At 42.1% G+C, this 18,380-nt stretch overlaps 1 protein-coding gene across 1 annotated transcript in view; it reads left to right on the top strand.

Annotated features, from left to right (window-relative positions):
- Positions 1-561: 561 nt before the first annotated feature.
- Positions 562-18,380, top strand: part of LOC309623503 (uncharacterized protein) — a gene marked incomplete at its 5' end in the record, with an annotated part of 32,608 nt that continues 14,789 nt past the window's right edge. The window contains 4 exons of the mRNA XM_082380451.1: positions 562-573; positions 1,179-1,254; positions 5,287-5,766; positions 6,813-6,973. Coding sequence (XP_082236577.1) covers positions 562-573; positions 1,179-1,254; positions 5,287-5,766; positions 6,813-6,973 — 729 coding nt within the window. The remainder of the gene's footprint in view (positions 574-1,178; positions 1,255-5,286; positions 5,767-6,812; positions 6,974-18,380) is intronic.

Genomic DNA, 18,380 nt, shown 5'->3' with positions numbered 1-18,380 from the left:
GATTTATACCAATTACTTAACTGCCTGAATACCAACCTTCCTATTAGTTTTATGATAAGATGCGCTTAGGTCTCACGTTTATCCCGAGAAGACAGCCTTATCCAAATCATCTATATTTTAGCAGGCAGTACCAAACTTCAGGCCTCAGAAACACATTTTAAATAATTCTTGCCATGCCATGTATTTTAAGTATCATTAAAAAGCCGCTTTCTTACTTTTAAAAATATGTGTGCAGTAGATTTTGTGAAGCCTATAATAAGTCTATGAAAAATTGATTATTTTCCCACAGGTATAGTAGGTTCAGATTTTTATTCTGCTTGCCAAATGAAAAATCTAGTATGCGTGGGTCCTTTATCTTATTTATGCCCTCTGAATAGAATCACCATGTTCCCAAACAAAGAGAAATGGGTTACTCGGATTGAGTAGCCTAATCCCTTCCTGTGGTGGGCAAAGGAGTTTGTGCAGCTCTAAACTAGGAAGCATGGATTTCCCTTTCAAACGCCTCATTTTCTTATTCTTTGCCTTTCAGTCAGCTCCATGTAAACTGGGTCAGAATATAACATGGGTGCTGAGGTGAGTTTCGGCTGCTGGTGGAATGTGCGTGTGATGGAAATAGGTCGCTTTAGGACCCAAGGATGATGCAGAGAGAGGTTTACAGTCAAAGATGATAATCGTTCTGTCCTTTAGTTAGCATTCCTGGTTTCTTTTCTTTTTTTTAACTGCACGATATGTGCCAATGGCCCCCACGTACTTTCGTCTCAGTTCTCTGGCCCTCATTGCTACAAGTTGGTTATGGCGTTGGCTGCTTTCCCAGCATTCATTCTCTCCCTGATCAGGAACCATGGCTCAGCACCCTGGTTGAGGGAAAGGGAAGGATGGGGTATCATCATGCTCCCCTGTGCCTAAGTCTCTTCTGAATTACTCCCTCTCCACCCTTCCATCTGAGAGTCCTGGATACTTGTTAAGCCCCCAGAACAGACGAGGTGGGGGAATTGGGCACCTTGTGCAGGTGACAGTGGCATAGATATAGCGCCTCGCCCATAACTAAGGTGGGACTAGAAACAGCCTTCTGAGCTGGGGCGGCGGGTGAGCACACAGCTCTCACTCCACAAACAAGGATGAAATAGGCAGCGCACAGAGGCTCAAGAGACCGCTGTGATGAGTAACTCTGAGTACAGGGGGCCACGGCGGTGCTCTGTGAGCTTGGACACTTACACTGGGGCTACCATGTGGACAATCTCAAGGACCATGGTGGTGAGTGTGAACCGATTCGGCCTTGAGGGGCCAGGAGGGCTTTTCAGCTGGAGACTTTTGAGAGTGTGATTGGACCCGCGGCTTTTGAAATTGTCTTAAAGAGAATTGAGAAGTTGTCCTGTTTAGTGGTTTTAAAACTTTGCTTTGATGATCTCCCCGAGGGGCTGTTCTGGTGGGAGGATCTGGGGAAAGAAGCCGAGAGGCTGGAACCTTGGGCTCCTTTTCCCACTGATTCAGCAGTTCCGCCTCTGTTTTACTTCTTGAGCTGCCAGGTAAGAGTCCCTTCATCCATCCTTTCCTCTGTCCTTTCCTCCTTTCCTCCCTTCCTGTGGTTAAACACGTAAGTTGGAAACTTTTGTTAACTGTTTTTAAGTGTACAGCTCAGTAGTGTTAAGTATACTCAGTGTTAAATAGATCTCCAGACTTTTTCCTCTTGCAAACTGCAACTCTAGTCTCTTTCAATAACAATTCCCCCTTTTCATCTCCCTCCAGCCCTTGGTAACCACCATCCTACATTGTTTCTATGAATTTGACTAGCCAAGATTTCTTTTCAAAAAGCAATCAAGCAGCTGAGAAGGTTTGATAGCCTCCTGATGTATCCATCATTCCTCACTGTCCGCACCCGCCCCCCAGACAGTGAGGAAACTGAAATCCCAGAGGTCCTGGGAGGCCCAGGTGGCCACACAATGCAGATGTTATTCACACGGATACTTAAGCCGCATTGCCAGGTTCACATTTTGGCTCTGATGCTCTGTATGTGACACTGGGCAAGTGATGTAACGCAGTGCCCCAGTTTGCTCATCGGTTAAAGGGACGTGATGGTAACAGAATCTGCCTTATAGCCTTGTTGTGAAGATTAAGTGAGGTAATCTACATAAAGCACTGGGAATAGGGCCTGACACTTATGTACGTGTCTGCTATGATTGTTAAGTGACTTCCTAGCATGACACAGTTCCTTGTAAGGAGAGCTGTGACTTTGGGCCTACAACCAGCTCCCGTGGTGCATGTCTTTTGAGTTTCCACTTAAGACTGAATAGATAGATAGCTTTGACTGGCAAGGTTTCCTCCTACACATCCCTATCTTTCATCTAGGGCATGCCATTGATCTTGAAGGATGCTCCATCAATATCTTAATCCTCAGGGGGAAAGTCATGCAGTTCACATCATACAGCACAAGAAGGCCGGTCATGCTACGGCATTAATTCAACAAATATTTATGGAATGCTTTGATGTAAGGACACCTGGGGTAGATGCTGGGGACACTGAGCAAACCAGCCCCAAATCCCTGCTCTCGAGGAGCTTGTGTTGTCTTGGGGCAAACCTTTGTAATGCAGCCCTTTTAATCAATGAAATGTTTTTCCTGAACTCATCTAGCTAAGGAAGATGAAAAGTTTGCTTAAAAATATTCAGGTTTGGAAAGGAACGCTCTAGACCTGTTGCTGATGGTGCTTTCGAAAATTGGTTCGTAAAAATAGACACTAAAAATGGTGTAGAAATACTGGTGATTTCAGATTTGAGGCGATTTTTCAGATACAGAGTTTGCAAGTCAGTTTATCTCCAGTGCTTATTCTGGGGTTGCGTGTGCAGTACAGTCCCTCATACTTAGAACTCGGTAAGGACAGCATAAGACTCACTTTACCTGTGCTTCAATCAGATGTCAGGAGGAATGTGGGATTCCTCCTGCCTACGCCTCTCCTGGGCTTCCTCCTTTCCTCCTCAATGTGGGCAGATGACATTCAGACTCAGAGGAAGCAGAAGCAGGGGTAGTGCGGTTGGGACTGATCTTCCAGAGGGAAGAAAATAGGAATTGCCATCACAGGCTGGGGCTTTCCAGCTACAAGAAAAGATCTGCGGTACAGATATCATGCTGCTTGCTACCTCCTTGGCTATTTGGGTCATAGCCGGTGCTGTAAAGCACAGCTCTTCTTTCCTGGGGTCCTACAAGTACTTCATTGGTAGGTACTTCCCAACACAGCATTTCCAGGGTGCCACTGCTAGTCAGTCAAGGTTGCTGGGTGATAGGCATCCCATGTACTGTTAGAAACTGCTGGGACCTGTGTGGCGGCCTTAAAGCTAACGGACACAATCACCCGCAGCCGTGGCCCATTGTTCATTGCCCGCTATCCCCACTTGTTTCCCGTTAAGAGACTGCTATTTTGTTCAGCTAGGGTGGAGAACCCTTGATCTTAGGGAGCAGGGGGGCCCCTCTTTTAACCCTAAGGGATGAAGCGTGGAGGTCTGGGCCAGTTGTAATAAACCCATTCCCAAACCCAAACCCAAACCCAAACCCATCCTCCTTCACAACTCTAAGTTTCAGTGTGACACTGGCCAGCGAGTCTGGTGGTTTCTAGGAAATATTTTAAAAAATTTCCCATATAGGACTTCCCTGATGGCGCAGTGGTTAAGTATCTGCCTGCCAATGCAGGGGACACAGGTTCGAGCCCTGGTCTGGGAAGATCCCACATGCCGCGGAGCAACTGGGCCCGTGAGCCACAACTACTGAGCCTGCGCGTCTGGAGCCTGTGCTCCGCAACAAGAGAGGCCGCGATAGTGAGAGGCCCGCGCACCGCAACGAAGAGTGGCCCCCGCTCGCCGCAACTAGAGAAAGCCCTCGCACAGAAACGAAGACCCAACGCAGCCAAAAATAAATTAAGTAATTATTTCTTTAAAAAAAAGAGAGCTTTAAAACCAAAGGTCAGGGGAATGACTGCTAATGAGTTTGGGGCTTCTTTTTGGGAGGATGAAAATGTTCTAAAATTGATCGTGGTGATGAATGTACCAAAAGAATTTAATTGTACACTTTAATGGGTGAATCGTATGGTATGTGGATTGTCTCTCAATAAAGCTGTTATTTAAAAAAAAAAAATGGTCTGCAGGTAGCTAGACTTAAATTATAAAAACAAATATTAAGCCTGCAAAAAAAAATACATAGGGGATAAAAACACTTGTTATATTTATGCAATTTTAAAATAGCTAAATGCCGTGTTACTGCACAAAATTTCACTGGTTAGGAAAAACAACAAATTGGAAACAGTGTCTGCCTTCAGGAGTAACTGGATGGGACAGAAGAGACTTATTTTTTTCCCTGTATACTTTTATAACTTCTGATTTGATACATGTATTAAAAAAATAAGTGTACATATAATTAGTAACAACAGTGTCATACCTCTCCTTAGTACAAGTATAAACTCCCAGGTTGCATATTTTGTTCTGAAAAGAATAAAGAATGAAATATATATGTTTTTAAAAATCAGTCAAAGGAAGTAAAAAACTGAAAGATTCTTACATTTGTCTCATCTCACACTAAAAAGCATTTAGTCATTTCTCTGTTATTAGGCATTATAATCAGGCAGAATTCTTTCTTACCCAACAGTCTGACACATCTTTAAACAATGACACAGTTGACCATTCCCTCCTCCTTGAAAACTTCCTTTCCTTCATTTCTAGTACATCGCACTCTCCTGGTCTTCCTCCTCCCTCAATAACCTCTTATTAATCGCCTTTGCTGAATTCCTCTTCATTTCCCAAGAAGGTGTCCAGAAGGTAAGTTCCATGAAGGTGGGAATTTTTGTCAGCTTTGTTCACTACTGTATTCCCAAAGGCTAAAAAAAGTACCCAGAACCATACTCAATAAATAACTGTTGAATGAATACATGAGTGAATCAGCACCTCCAGGCTCACATTTTGAAAAGCCATAGAAGTAAACTATATTCCACATAACCTTTATGCTTAATCTACTTTATTACATTATATTTCTCTGAACATTGATAATCAATACACTGTTTATTATTTGATTAGCCAAAATACTTCATTCCCTGCTCTTTCTCCATCAATGTGTTTTACACAGTATGTGCAAAACGCACATTTAACAGCTCTCATACTACTACTAAAAGCATAAACGTAGCATAGAAAAAGAGCAGCTGTTGCTATGGGAATTTTCACTTTTGTTTCTAGTATTAATGTTGAATTAACACAATGACATACTTTAGTAATTTTAAAAAAGGGGGGGACACCCCACTAGACTTAACTAAGATATCACAGTAAAGACAACACCCGGAAAGTGCCCGGGGCCCGCGCGCGCCCCAGTCGCACTCCCCGGAGGCTTCGGGACGCCGACCGGGCGCGGTCGCGCGGGGGCGGGGCTGGCGCTGACGTCGGCCCGGGGCGGGGCTGGGGAATCGCGCAGGGGGCGGCGCGCGGTGACGTCGGGCGCCCGGGCGGAGCTGTGGCTGTGGCGGTGGCGGCGGCGGCGGCTGTGGCGGTGGCGGCGGCGGCGGCGGCGGCGGCGGCGGCGGCGGCGGCGGCGGCGGCGGCGGCGGCGCCCGGCCGGCAGCGGCAGCGGCAGCCCTGAGCAGGGTGAGACGGCCGCGGTGGCGGCAGCTCGGGGTCGGGCGGCGCCTGGAGCTTCCCGCCCGTCGCTGGCGCTAGGCCCCTCGGCTCTCCTCCGCCCGCTCCTCCTCACGGCCCTGGCTGGGTCCCGGCAGCGCGCCCCCGGGGAGGGCGGAGCCGTAGGTGAGGCTGGCGGGCTGGGGGGCTGGGGGCTGGCGGGCGGGGGCTCTGGGCTGCGGGCCGGCGCGGGCGCACACGGCGGGCGCACACGGCAGGCGCCGGGCGGGCGGCGTCTGTCTCCTCCCTCTTGCCCTAGGAGGCGGTGCGGCGCAAACAGTGGGTCGCCGCCTCCGCCGCTGCCTCAGGGGGCCAGTCACGCAGAGCCCGGGGCGTGCCGCCCCGAGGAGCCTGGCGCCCGCGGACAGGTGGGCTTCCCGCCCGGAGGCCCTCGGGCTGCCCGCACGGCCCGGGAGACCCCGCTAGCGGCCTGTCCGCGGTTCACCTCAGCGGCCGGGGAGGGAGGGAGGGAGGGAGGGCGGCGCGGACGGCCGTCCCGGTCCTCGCGGGCGGCGCCACCAGGGAAGTCCTTTACAGGCCTTTTAAAAGCGTTCTGTCTCTTCTCTATCTGGTTATATATATTTTTTCTTTTCTTTCTGCCTTCGTCAGAAAATCTCTACCTACCCAGCTTTAGAGCAGGAAATTATCCGATTGAATTCTAGCTGTTTCTTTAACAAGAAATTTTTTGTGATGGTATAAACAGAAGACTCTTAGTTTGAACGAATAAAAATGACTCATTTATGTTTATTCTGCATCTGGTATTAGTCAGGTTTATGGCTTTTATTTCCTAAAATCGTTCTAGAAATATTTATTATGATTTTGTTCCTTATATTTTTATCTGCATTATATTGTTATTTCCATGGAAGGTTCTGGACTGTTTCTAAATAAATTCCTTCGAAGGGATTGTTCCTGGCACACTGTTACTTCTGATGCCCTTACATTTGTCAAAAAGAAAATGAGGGTTTTTTGGACCTAAACTGAGAAGAATTATAGTGGAGGGAAGATGAGAGATGTATTTCTTTCACTGCCATTTATGTCTGATCCTGCGAGAGTACAGAATTTTTGATGGGTGTGTCTTCAATTTTGTGGACCCAGGCGTTGCCCACTGCCCAGCTCCTCTGACTATACCTGACCCAGATGCTCAGTTTCTGTCTTTTCTGTATTGATCGTAGGTGGAGGAGTTACTGATGGCCATGGAGAAGGTAAAACAGGAGCTGGAGTCCATGAAGGCGAAGCTGTCCTGCACTCAGCAGTCACTGGCAGAGAAGGAAACTCATGTGACCAACCTTCGGGCCGAGAGAAGAAAACACTTAGAGGAAGTTCTGGAGATGAAGTAAGTTTTATAATATTGTTCTTCAGGCATATGCTTAGTTGAAATACTTGTCCTCATCGCTTTCATCTTCTGGCCCTGTTTGTCACGCCTGACACGCTTAGCCTAATTTTAATGCTCACTTGTGTTTCTCACTCCTTAGAACAAATTTGGGACAAATCCTCGTCAACTGGAAACTTTTGCCTCCCTGTCATTGAATTTTGCAGTCCTCTAGAGTGTATGTATCCGTATGCAATTGTGTCTCTGAAGTTCCTAAAACCTTCTGGAAAGTTCTGGCAAGATGTTGAGCTTTCTGAGGAAGATAACCATTGCTCCTGAGGTCATACGATGGCTAGGCAATTTTAAAAACATTTTTTATTATAAACATTTCCAAAGGTACACAAAAGTAGAGAATAGTATAGTGAACCTCCTTATACCCATCCCCCATATTTAACCATTAACATTTGCCGCACTCTCCAGTCAGTTTTGACAAAGTTGTCACTTTTAGCAGAACCATTCTTGACATCATTTTTGTACTTTCCAGGCATCTTGCAGCTTCCTTGAGATAGTCTGTTGTGAAGGCTGTATATATCTGCTGTGCAGAATACAGCTGCTGCTTTTTCTCCTCTGTGACTTTGAAAAGTTCTGGTTTCCTTCTCTTCAGAACAAGTATGTCTCTTTTTTAAGTCCCTTAGTACTTTCTCCATCACTCCAATCCCCACCCCTGTGTAATTGTCCTGCTCTCATTTTACTGAAACCAAGTCTATGCTGGGACCCCTCAGTTACCTTCATCACCTCAGCAGTTACCTGTGTTCTTGTCGTCGTCTCTTCTGACTCAGAGGAGATACTGTCTCTCCTTCACCAAGCTCGCTTCTTATTTCTATCACAGATTTAAGCTCTGGTTCCCTCCTCTGCAATCTGTCTCCATTAATTTTCTTTCACATAATCTTTGCTCACTTTCTGTTAGTTCCTTCTTCTCTGCAATAAATACGCACTCTCTCTGACCTAAAGTAAACAGTCTTTCTGAGCCCAGCCAGTGCTTGAAGCTAACATCCCCTCTTCTTTTCTGCTACTTTGAACTACCAATAAATGTTGAATATGAGAATTACAAAGTAGCAGAGGATCTTGCCATGACACCTCAGCATGAATTTTCATGGGGCATGATTGTTTTGATATCATGACGGCAGCCCAGGAGTTGAGGAAACAAATATCGGGGTGTCCCCTGTGCTTATGGATTATTAGGACACAGTGGGAGGTTAAGAGAGCCTGATCTTTCAGAAAAGAATTACAGGTGATGTGCTCTCGGAAGTGACAGATACTGGAGCCAGAAATAGGTTGATACGCAGGGAGAACGGGGAGAATTTAGGGTTCTGAGTATCGTGATGAGAAAGTTTGCTTCTTATGAGCAGGTTAGTAGAGGCAGTTGAAGACAAGGTTTTATCCCTGATGATAAGAACATAGAGGAAGGATGGGTATAATATTCGGGAATACAAGGTATCGATGTGATACTCCTAAGCACAAACAGGCCCTGCTAAAGCAACGGTGTAGGAGTATTGTTTCGTTTTCTCTGTGGACCAATATCTTGACTTGACTTGTCACATCTTTCCCACTCAGTTCAAGTGTCTATAGCAAAACAGTGGTGGATTTGTAAAGGAATTTTCCTTTATTATTAGGACTTTGAAAAGATATGAAAGAATTTTTTAAAGAATGCTTGACTTTAAACCATTAAAAGGGAATTGCGTGTGTTTTTTTTTTTTTTTTTATTGTTATTATTTTTGGAACCACAGTACTAAACTTTCTTATGGACTTCCCTTGCCAACCCAGGTTAGAGATTACATTTCAGAAAAATACTGTGATTTGCAAGACTGTTTTTGGTAAGGTCAAACACTCACACACTAAGGCATGGGATGAGTCATTAAAGTATTCAGAGAATTTATAAGTGGTATAGAAATTTGATGAATAAACATTAAATAAAAGTTCTAGAAATAAGGTGTTAAAACCTGGCTCTGACAGGTGACCTGTCTCTTAAATCACCTTCCTCATTTGCTCAGGAGATACTACTACAGCATCATGCTGTTCTTAGATTTTCTACAAGTTTTTTGTCATGCAGATTTACTGACTTAAAGTTTTTAAAGTAGTCTTTGCTTTAATTTGCACTTAAATTTCTCCTTGTTGTTGTCTCTCATTTTCATATCTTAATAAAATGGTTGTTTAATACCTTTCTTTTAACAAATTAAGCACTTCAGGCCTAATCGTCTATCCGAACATGCTGTTGAGAGTGGTGGCTGATCCCAAACTCCTAATGTATCCCTTCTCCACACTCTTTGCTCCTTTGGTAACCATAAGTTTGTTTTCTATGTCTGTGGGTCTATTTCTGTTTTGTATATAAGTTCATTTGTATCTTTTTTTTTTTTTTTTTTTACATTCCACATATAAGCGATATCATGATGTTTGTCTTTCTCTGTCTGGATTACTTCACTTAGTATGATAATCTCTAGGTCCATGCATGTTGCTGCAAATGGCATTATTTCATTCCTTTTTATGGCTGAATAATATTCCATTGTGTGTGTCTGTGTGTGTGTGTGTATGTGTGTGTATACATATATATGTATAAATATATAAAACACATCTTCTTTATCCATTCACCTATTGATGGACATTTAGGTTACTTCCATGTCTTGGCTATTGTAATAGAGCTGCAGTGAACACTGGGTTGCATGTATCTTTTTGAATTATGTTTTTCTCTGGATATATGCCCAGGAGTGGGATTGCTGGATCATATGGTAACTCTATTTTTAGTTTCTTCAGGAACCTCCATACTGTTCTCCATAGTGGGTGCACCAATTTACATTTCCACCATCAGTGTAAGAAGGTTCCCTTTTCTCCATGCCCTCTCCAGCATTTATTGTTTGTAGATTTGTTTGATGATGGCCATTCTTACTGATGTGAGGTGATATCTCATTGTTGTTTTGCTTTGCATTTCTCTAATAATTAGCAATGTTGAGCATCTTTTCATGTGCCTTTTGGCCATCTATACGTCTTCTTTGGAGAAATGTCTATTTAGATCTTCTGCCCATTTTTTGATTGGGTGGTTTGTTTTTTTGATATTGAGCTGTATGAGCTGCTTGTACATTTTGGAGATTAATCCTTTGTCAGTTGCTTCATTTGCAAATATTTTCTCCCATTCTGAGGGTTGTCTTTTCATCTTGTTTATGGTTTCCTTTGCTGTGCAAAAGCTTTGAAGTTTCATTAGGTCCCATTTGTTTATTTTTCTTTTTATTTCCATTTCTCTAGGAGCTGGGTCAAAAAGGATCTTGTTGTGATTTATGTCATAGAGTGTTCTGCCTCTGTTTTCCTCTAAGAGTTTTATAGTGTCTTGCCTTACATTTAGGTCTTTAGTCCATTTTGAGTTTATTTTTGTGTATGGTATTAGGGAGTGTTCTAATTTCATTCTTTTACATGTACCTGTCCAGTTTTCCCAGCACCACTTACTGAAGAGGCTGTCTTTTCTCCAATGTATATTCTTGCCTCCTTTATCAAAGATAAGGTGACCATATGTGCGTGGGTTTCTCTCTGGGCTTTCTGTCCTGTTCCACTGATCTATATTTCTGTTTTTGTGCCAGTACCATACTGTCTGGATTACTGTAGTTTTGTAGTATTGTCTGAAGTCAGGGAGCCTGATTCCTCCAACTCCACTTTTCTTTCTCAAGATTGCTTTGGCTATTCGGGGTCTTTTGTGTTTCCATGCAAGTTGTGAAATTTTTTGTTTTAGTTCTGTGAAAAATGCCATTGGTAGTTTGATAGGGATTGCACTGAATCTGTAGATTGCTTTGGGTAGTATAGTCATTTTCACAATGTTGATTGTGGATTTGTCCATTTCTTCCAGGTTGTCCATTTTATTGGCGTATGGTTGCTTGTAGTAATCTCTCATGATACTTTGTATTTCTGCAGTGTCAGTGGTTACTTCTTTTTCATTGCTAATTCTATTGATCTGAGTTTTCTCAGACTTTATTCTTGATGAGTCTGGCTAATGGTTTATCAATTTTGTTTATCTTCTCAACGAACCAGCCTTTAGTTTTATTGATCTTTGGTATGGTTTCCTTCATTTCTTTTTCATTTATTTCTGATCTGATCTTTATGATTTCTTTCCTTCTGCTAACTTTGGGGTTTTTTTGTTCTTCTTTCTCTAATTGCTTTAGGTAGAAGGTTAGGTTGTTTATTTGAGATGTTTCTTGTTTCTTGAGGTAGGATTGTATTGCTATAAACTTCCCTCTTAGAACTGCTTTTGCTGCATCCCATAGGTTTTGGGTCGTCGTGTTTTCATTGTCATTTGTCTCTAGGTATTTTTTGATTTCCTCTTTGATTTCTTCAGCGATCTCTTGGTTATTTAGTGACGTATTGTTTAGCCTCCATGTGTTTGTATTTTTTACAAAATTTTTCCTGTAATTGATATCTAGTCTCATAGCATTGTGGTCAGGAAAGATACTTGATACAATTTCAATTTTCTTAAATTTGTCAAGGCTTGCTTTGTGACCCAAGATATGATCTATCCTGGAGAATGTTCCATGAGCACCTGAGAAGAAAGTATATTCTGTTGTTTTTGGATGGAATGTCCTATAAATATCAATTAAGTCCATCTTGTTTAATGTATCATTTAAAGCTTGTGTTTCCTTATTTATTTTCATTTTGGATGATCTGTCCATTGGTGAAAGTGGGATGTTAAAAGTCCCCTACTATGATTGTGTTACTGTCGATTTCCCCTTTTTCGGCTGTTAGCCTTTGCCTTATGTATTGAGGTGCTCCTATGTTGGGTGCATAAATATTTACAATTGTTATATTCTTGTTGGATTGATCCCTTGATCATTATGTAGTGTCCTTCCTTGTCTCTTGTAACATTCTTTATTGTAAAGTCTGTTTTGTCTGATAAGAGAATTGCTACTCCAGCTTTCTTTTGATTTCCATTTGCATAAAATATCTTTTTCCATCCCTTCACTTTCAGTCTTTATGTGTCCCTAGGTCTGAAGTGGGTCTCTTGTAGACAGCATATATACAGGTCTTGTTTTTGTATCAATTCAGCAGTCTATGTCTTTTGGTTGGAGCATTTAATCCATTTACATTTAAGGTAATGATCGATATGTATGTTCCTATTAGCATTTTCTTAATTGTTTTGGGTTTGTTATCGTAGGTCTTTTCCTTCTCTTGTGTTTCCTGCCTAGAGAAGTTCCTTGAGCATTTGTTGTAAAGCTGCTTTGGCGGTGCTGAATTGTCTTAGCTTTTGCTTATCTGTAAAGGTTTTAATTTCTCCATGAAATCTGAATGAGATCCTTGCTGGGTAGAGTAATCTTGGTTGTAGGTTTTTTCCTTTCATCACTTTAAATATGTCCTGCCACTCCCTTCTGGCTTGCAGAGTTTCTTCTGAAAGATCAGCTGTTAACCTTATGGGGATTCCCTTGTATGTTATTTGTTGCTTTTCCGTTACTGCTTTTAATATTTTTTCTTTGTATTTAGTTTTTGATAGTTTGATTAATATGTGTCTTCGTGTGTTTCTCCTTGGATTTCTCCTGCCTGGGACTCTCTGTGCTTCCTGGACTTGATTGACTATTTCCTTTCCCACATTAGGGAAGTTTTCAACTATAATCTCTTCAAATATTTTCTCAGTCCCTTTCTTTTTCTCTTCTTCTTCTGGGACCCCTATAATTCGAATGTTGGTGCGTTTAATGTTGTCCCAGAGGTCTCTGAGACTGTCCTTAATTCTTTTCATTCTTTTTTCTTTTTTCTTCTCTGCAGTAGTTATTTCCACTATTTTATCTTCCAGGTCACTTATCCATTCTCCTTCCTTAGTTATTCTGCTATTGATTCCTTCTGGAGAATTTTTCATTTCATTTATTGTGTTATTCATCCTTGTTGTTTATTCTTTAGTTCTTCTAGGTCCTTGTTAAACCTTTCTTGTATTTTCTCCATTCTACTTGCAAGATTTTGGATCATCTTTGCTGTCATTACTCTGAATTCTTTTTCATGTAGACTGCCTATTTCCTCTTCATTTGTTTGGTCTGGTGGGTTCTTACTTTGCTCCTTCATCTGTTGTGTGTTTCTCTGTCTTCTCATTTTGCTTAACTTACTGTGTTTGGGGTCTCCGTTTTGCAGGCTGCAGGTTCGTAGTTCCCGTTGTTTTTGGTGTCTGCTCCCAGTGGCTAAGGTTGGTTCAGTGGGTTGTGTAGGCTTCCTGGTGCAGGGGACTGGTACCTGTGTTCTGGTGGATGAGGCTGGATCTTGTCTTTCTGGTGGGCAGGTCCACGTCTGGTGGTGTGTTTTGGGGTGTCTGTGACCTTATTATGATTTTCGGCAGCCTCTCTGCTAATGGGTGGAGTTGTGTTCCTGTCTTGCTAGTTGTTTGGCATAGTGTGTCCAGCACTGTAGCTTACTGGTCGTTGAGTGGAGCTGGGTCTTAGTGTTGAGATGGAGATCTCTGGGAGAGCTTTTGCCATTTGATATTACGTGGAGCTGGGAGGTCTCTGGTGGACCCATGTCCTGAACTCGGCTCTCCCACCTCAGAGACACAGGCCTGGCACCCGGCCAGAGCACCAAGACCCTGTCAGCCGCATGGCTCAGAAGAAAAGGGAGAAAAAAAAGAAATAAAATAAAGTTATTAAAATAAAAAATAAAAAATAATTATTGAAAATAAAAAAATTAAAAAGTAATAAAAAAAAAAGAAAAAAAAAAAGAAGAGAGCAACCAAACCAAAAAACAAATCCACCAATGATAACAAACGCTAAAAACTATACTAAGAAAAAAAAAACAAAAAACGGACAGACAGAACCCTAGGACAATTGGTAAAAGCAAAGCTATACAGGCAAAATCACACGAAGTCCACTGCCTCAATTTGGGGATGATTCATTGTCTATTTAGGTATTCCACAGATGCAGGGTACCTCAAGTTGATTGTGGAGATTTAATCCGCTGCTCCTAAGGCTTCTGGTAGATATTTCCCTTTCCTTCTTTGTTCACACAGCTCCCGGGGTTCAGCTTTGGATTTGGCCTCTCCTCTCCATGTAGGTTGCCTGAGGGCGTTTGTTCCTGCCCAGACAGGACAGGGTTAAAGTAGCAGCTGATTCCGGGGCTCTGGCTCACCTAGGCCTGGGGGGAGGGAGGAGTACAGAATGCGGTGGTGAGCCTGTGGTGGCGGAGGCTGGCGTGACATTGCACCAGCCTGAGGCGCGCCGTGTGTCCTCCCGGGGAAGTTGTCCCTGCATCACGGGACCCTGGCAGTCGGGGACTGCACATGCTTCCGGGAGGGGAGGTGTGGATAGTGACCTGTGCTTGCACACAGGCTTCTTGGTGGCTGCACCTGCAGCCTTAGCGTCTCATGCCAGTCTCTGGTGTCCGTGCTGATAGCCTCGGCTCGCGCCCGTCTCTGGAGCTCATTTAGGAGGTCCTCTGAATCCCCTCTCCTCACGCGCCGGAAACAATGGTCTCTTGCCTCTTGGGCAGCTCCAGACTTTTCCCGGACACCCTCCCGGCTAGCTGTGGCACGCTAGCCCCCTTCAGGCTGTGTTCATGCAGCCAACCCCAGTACTCTCCCTGGGGTCTGACCTCCGAAGCCCAAGCCTCAGCTCCCAGCCCCCGCCCGCCCTGGCGGGTGAGCAGACAAGCCTCTTGGGCTGGTGAGTGCTGGTCGGCACCGATCCTCTGTGAGGGAATCTCTCCGCTTTGCCCTCTGCACCCCTGTTGCTGCGCTCTCCTCCGTGGCTCTTAAGCTTTGCCCTGCCACGCCCTGTCTCCGACAGTGAAGGGGCTTCCTAGTGCATGGAAACCTTTCTTCCTTCACAGCTCCCTCCCACTGGTGCGGGTCCCGTCCCTATTCTTTTGTCTCTGTTTTTTCTTTTTTCTTTTGCCCTACCCAGGTACGTGGGGAGTTTCTTGCCTTTTGGGAGGTCTGAGGTCCTCTGCTAGTGTTCAGTAGGTGTTCTGTAGGAGTTGTTCCACACGTAGATGTATTTATGATGTATTTGTGGGGAGGAAGGTGATCTCCATGTGTTACTCTTTCGGCATCTTGAAGGTCTCCCCACTTTTCAGGTTTTTTTGTCATATGTATTACTGTTATGGCCATCTTTATTAATACATTTTCACATTTCTGATTATTTTCCTATGATAGGTTGTTAAAAAATTGAATCTATTCATCAGAGGGGATCAAAGGAATTATAGGAGAGGTTTTCCCATATACATTTATGTATTCTTAAAATGTTTTAACACTTATATTTCTTACTTTGTAATGAGAAAATGTTACAAAAATGACCCTACAAATTACTATATTATCCACCTTATATTTGGAGAGAAAAGCAACATTGCTAGAAGATAGTTTCTGCTTCCTAAGGATGATACATTTGTGCTTATAAAATAAAAGAGATGAATATACTTATTGACACACTGTCTTCTAGAAGGATTGGACCACTTTAGGTGATCAGGCATGTAAGAATGCATGTATCACCTTACCTGTTCATATAATGTTTAAAAATCTTTTGCCTGAAAAAAAACTTTTACCTCTTTCATAGATTAAAAAGTTTTGTCTTACCTTGCTTTCATTTGCAATTCTTTGTTTACATTTTCATGTGTTTATTGTCAATTTGCATATTGTCTGTGATTGGTATATTCCTATTTGTTAATTTCTCTTGGGGACAGTAAGGTCTTAGTATTTCATTGACGTTTATGGGCTTTTTCAATAGTGAGGATAAAGTACTTTCACAGTTGTGAATAATTTGTAGTTTTTGTCATTTGCTCATTAGTTTTTGACTTTTGATGTTTATAATTCTAGATTTCTAAGCCGTAAAATGTACTATACTTTTCTTACATTTGTAATTTGTAATTTTTTTGTAATTTCTTACATTTCGTTTTTTGTTTAGAAAGTCCTTCCCTATCTGAATATCATTAAATATGTTATATTTATTCTTTTTATTTTCTAATTAATTTGCATTTTATACCTAGTTCTTTAATCTTCCTGGAACTTATTTTTAATTTTGCGTGGGGAGAACGTATTTATTTTGATGTTTTCCTAATAATTGAAAAGCTTTCTAAATACTGTGATCAGTCTCTTTTCTTTTGGTTTGTGGCATTTCCTTTTTCTTTCTTAAGTGCTTAATTATTGTGAGATTTGTTCCATTGATCTCTTTGTTGATATTCTTTTTCCAGGACTACATTGATTTGATTATAACAGGCTTTCAATTTGTATTAATGGCCGATTGGGTGTTGAAAAAAATGTCCTTCAAATATATATGTACACACACACACACACATATACATATATATATATATGCTGTTCTTAACTCTTTATTCTTATGTGCTGCCAGACATTCTTACCCCACTCTTACATGCTGGCTGCCTCAGGTGTCAGCTTAAATGGTACGTCTTCAAAGAGACCTTCCCTAACCATCCTGCCTAAAGTAGGGCAGTCTGTGCCAGTATCAGCACAAATAAATCAGTCAGCCTTTCAGAAGTCATTTCCTTTCACACCAAATCTTCCAGATGCAGTTCTCATGTTCCTCATTATTGGGTGAGCTGTTAAAATGAAGACAACTATTGATCCACCGTCAGCTCCTATTGAATTGCTTAAAACTTCCAGCAATTAAATAGGAGCAAATTCTGTCATTTAAGAGAAGTGACTTACTATTGAAGAGTATAAGTTCTAAAGTTGTAGTTAAAAAACTTATACAGTACATTTTTTTTTAATACAGTACATTTTTGATTATGTCCTAGATGAAAAAGACAGCCAGTGTCTGGGACAAAAGATCAGCAAGGCTCTGTAAAACCTTTGTCCCATTTTAAAATGAAGTATTAGGACATCTGTGCCATAGAGATTCAAGCTAGTGTCCCTGAGAATTTTCAGCTGCACCAGAGTGGTGATTGCTCAACAGACTAAACTGGAGAGTGTGGGATAATTATCACAAGAGGACCACATACAATGATGACATGGAAAGTGATTAGTTACAAACAATCAATAGCATAAGAAAAGGATATTAAAAGAAAGTTTTTAGAGGTACTGATTTCAATGAGAAAAGGCTGGTGAGATATTTTGATTCTTTATTAATTGGTTTTCTTCATGCAGGGCTTTCAAAAAGAAAACAAGTAATTTGAGCACACTAACCAACTTTATTTTTCATGAAAAAAGAAAGCCCTTTGTGATTTTAATGCTGCTTAACTCTTTTCTTCACTGTTCATGTGGTTATAATCTTAAGCAAACAAACAAAAAATTGCTATTATAAGGCTGTGGTGCTTCAATGGCAGTAATGGCACTGACCCTAGTACAATTTTCAGTAGATAAACAGAGCTAATTGATTTATAACCATTATTCTAATGAAATAATCATAAATAATAAGCTTCATGTTAGGGATTATGTTATCAAGTGTGTTGTTTTGTCCTTATTTCTCACATGTTTTACTTTGGTGAAGAATTACAAGCTGTAAATGGTACAGATGAACCGGTTTTCAGGGCAGAAATAGACACAGATGTAGAGAACAAACGTATGGGCACCAAGGGGGGAAAGTGGCGGGGAGGGTGGGTGGTGGTGGGATGAACTGGGAGATTGGGATTGACATGTATACACTAATATGTATAAAATAGATAACTAATAAGAACCTGCTGTATAAAAAAATAAATAAAAGAAACTTCAAAAATTGAAAAAAAGAAAAAAAAAAAGAATTACAAGCTGTAATCCAAATGAATTGAAGGGACTATTGAGATGATCCAGTCATTGCTTTTTGAAAAACACTTTAAGCTGCAGACCCCTTTTTCAAATGAATATTATTCAGATATGAAAATAAAACTTATTATTTATTAATTAACTAATTTATTTTTTGGCTCTGTTGGGTCTTCGTTGCTGCGCACAGGCTTTCCCTAGTTGCGGCGAGCGGCGTGGGGCGCAGGCTTCTCATTGCGGTGGCCTCTCTTGTTGTGGAGCCGGGATCTAGAGCACAGGCTCAGTAGTTGTGGTGCACGGGCTTAGTTGCTGTGCGGCATGTGGGATCTTCCCGGACCAGGGCTCGAACCCGTGTCCCCTGCATTGGCAGGTGGATTCCCAACCACGGTGCCACCAGGCAAGTGCCTAAAACTTATTTTAAGAAGTAAAATGAAAAAGAAGGCAAAGCTGTTCTGATTGAGACAGGACTGGGGAGCCCAGATGCCCCAGTGTGGCCCTGCCAGGCATTCCCTGAAGATGTTCTTTAGAACCCCTAGGGCTTCCCAGGGCTGGGTTCAGTAAGCCACTAACCAAACCTTTTGGTTTTACAAACAGGAGCAACAACAGTAACTGCCATTTATTGATAATTTACAGTGTGATAGGTGTTCTGTCTTACTGCTAATTATTATAATAACCCTGTAGATTCAGTTTCATAATGTTCATAGTATAGATTAATAAATTAAGGCTCAGAGTATTTAGTTAACTT

This window comes from Balaenoptera borealis (assembly GCF_965194805.1).
Source record: "Balaenoptera borealis genome assembly, chromosome: 2".
In the NCBI taxonomy this organism is placed as follows: domain Eukaryota; kingdom Metazoa; phylum Chordata; class Mammalia; order Artiodactyla; family Balaenopteridae; genus Balaenoptera; species Balaenoptera borealis.
This window is presented reverse-complemented; position numbering and strand designations above follow the sequence as displayed.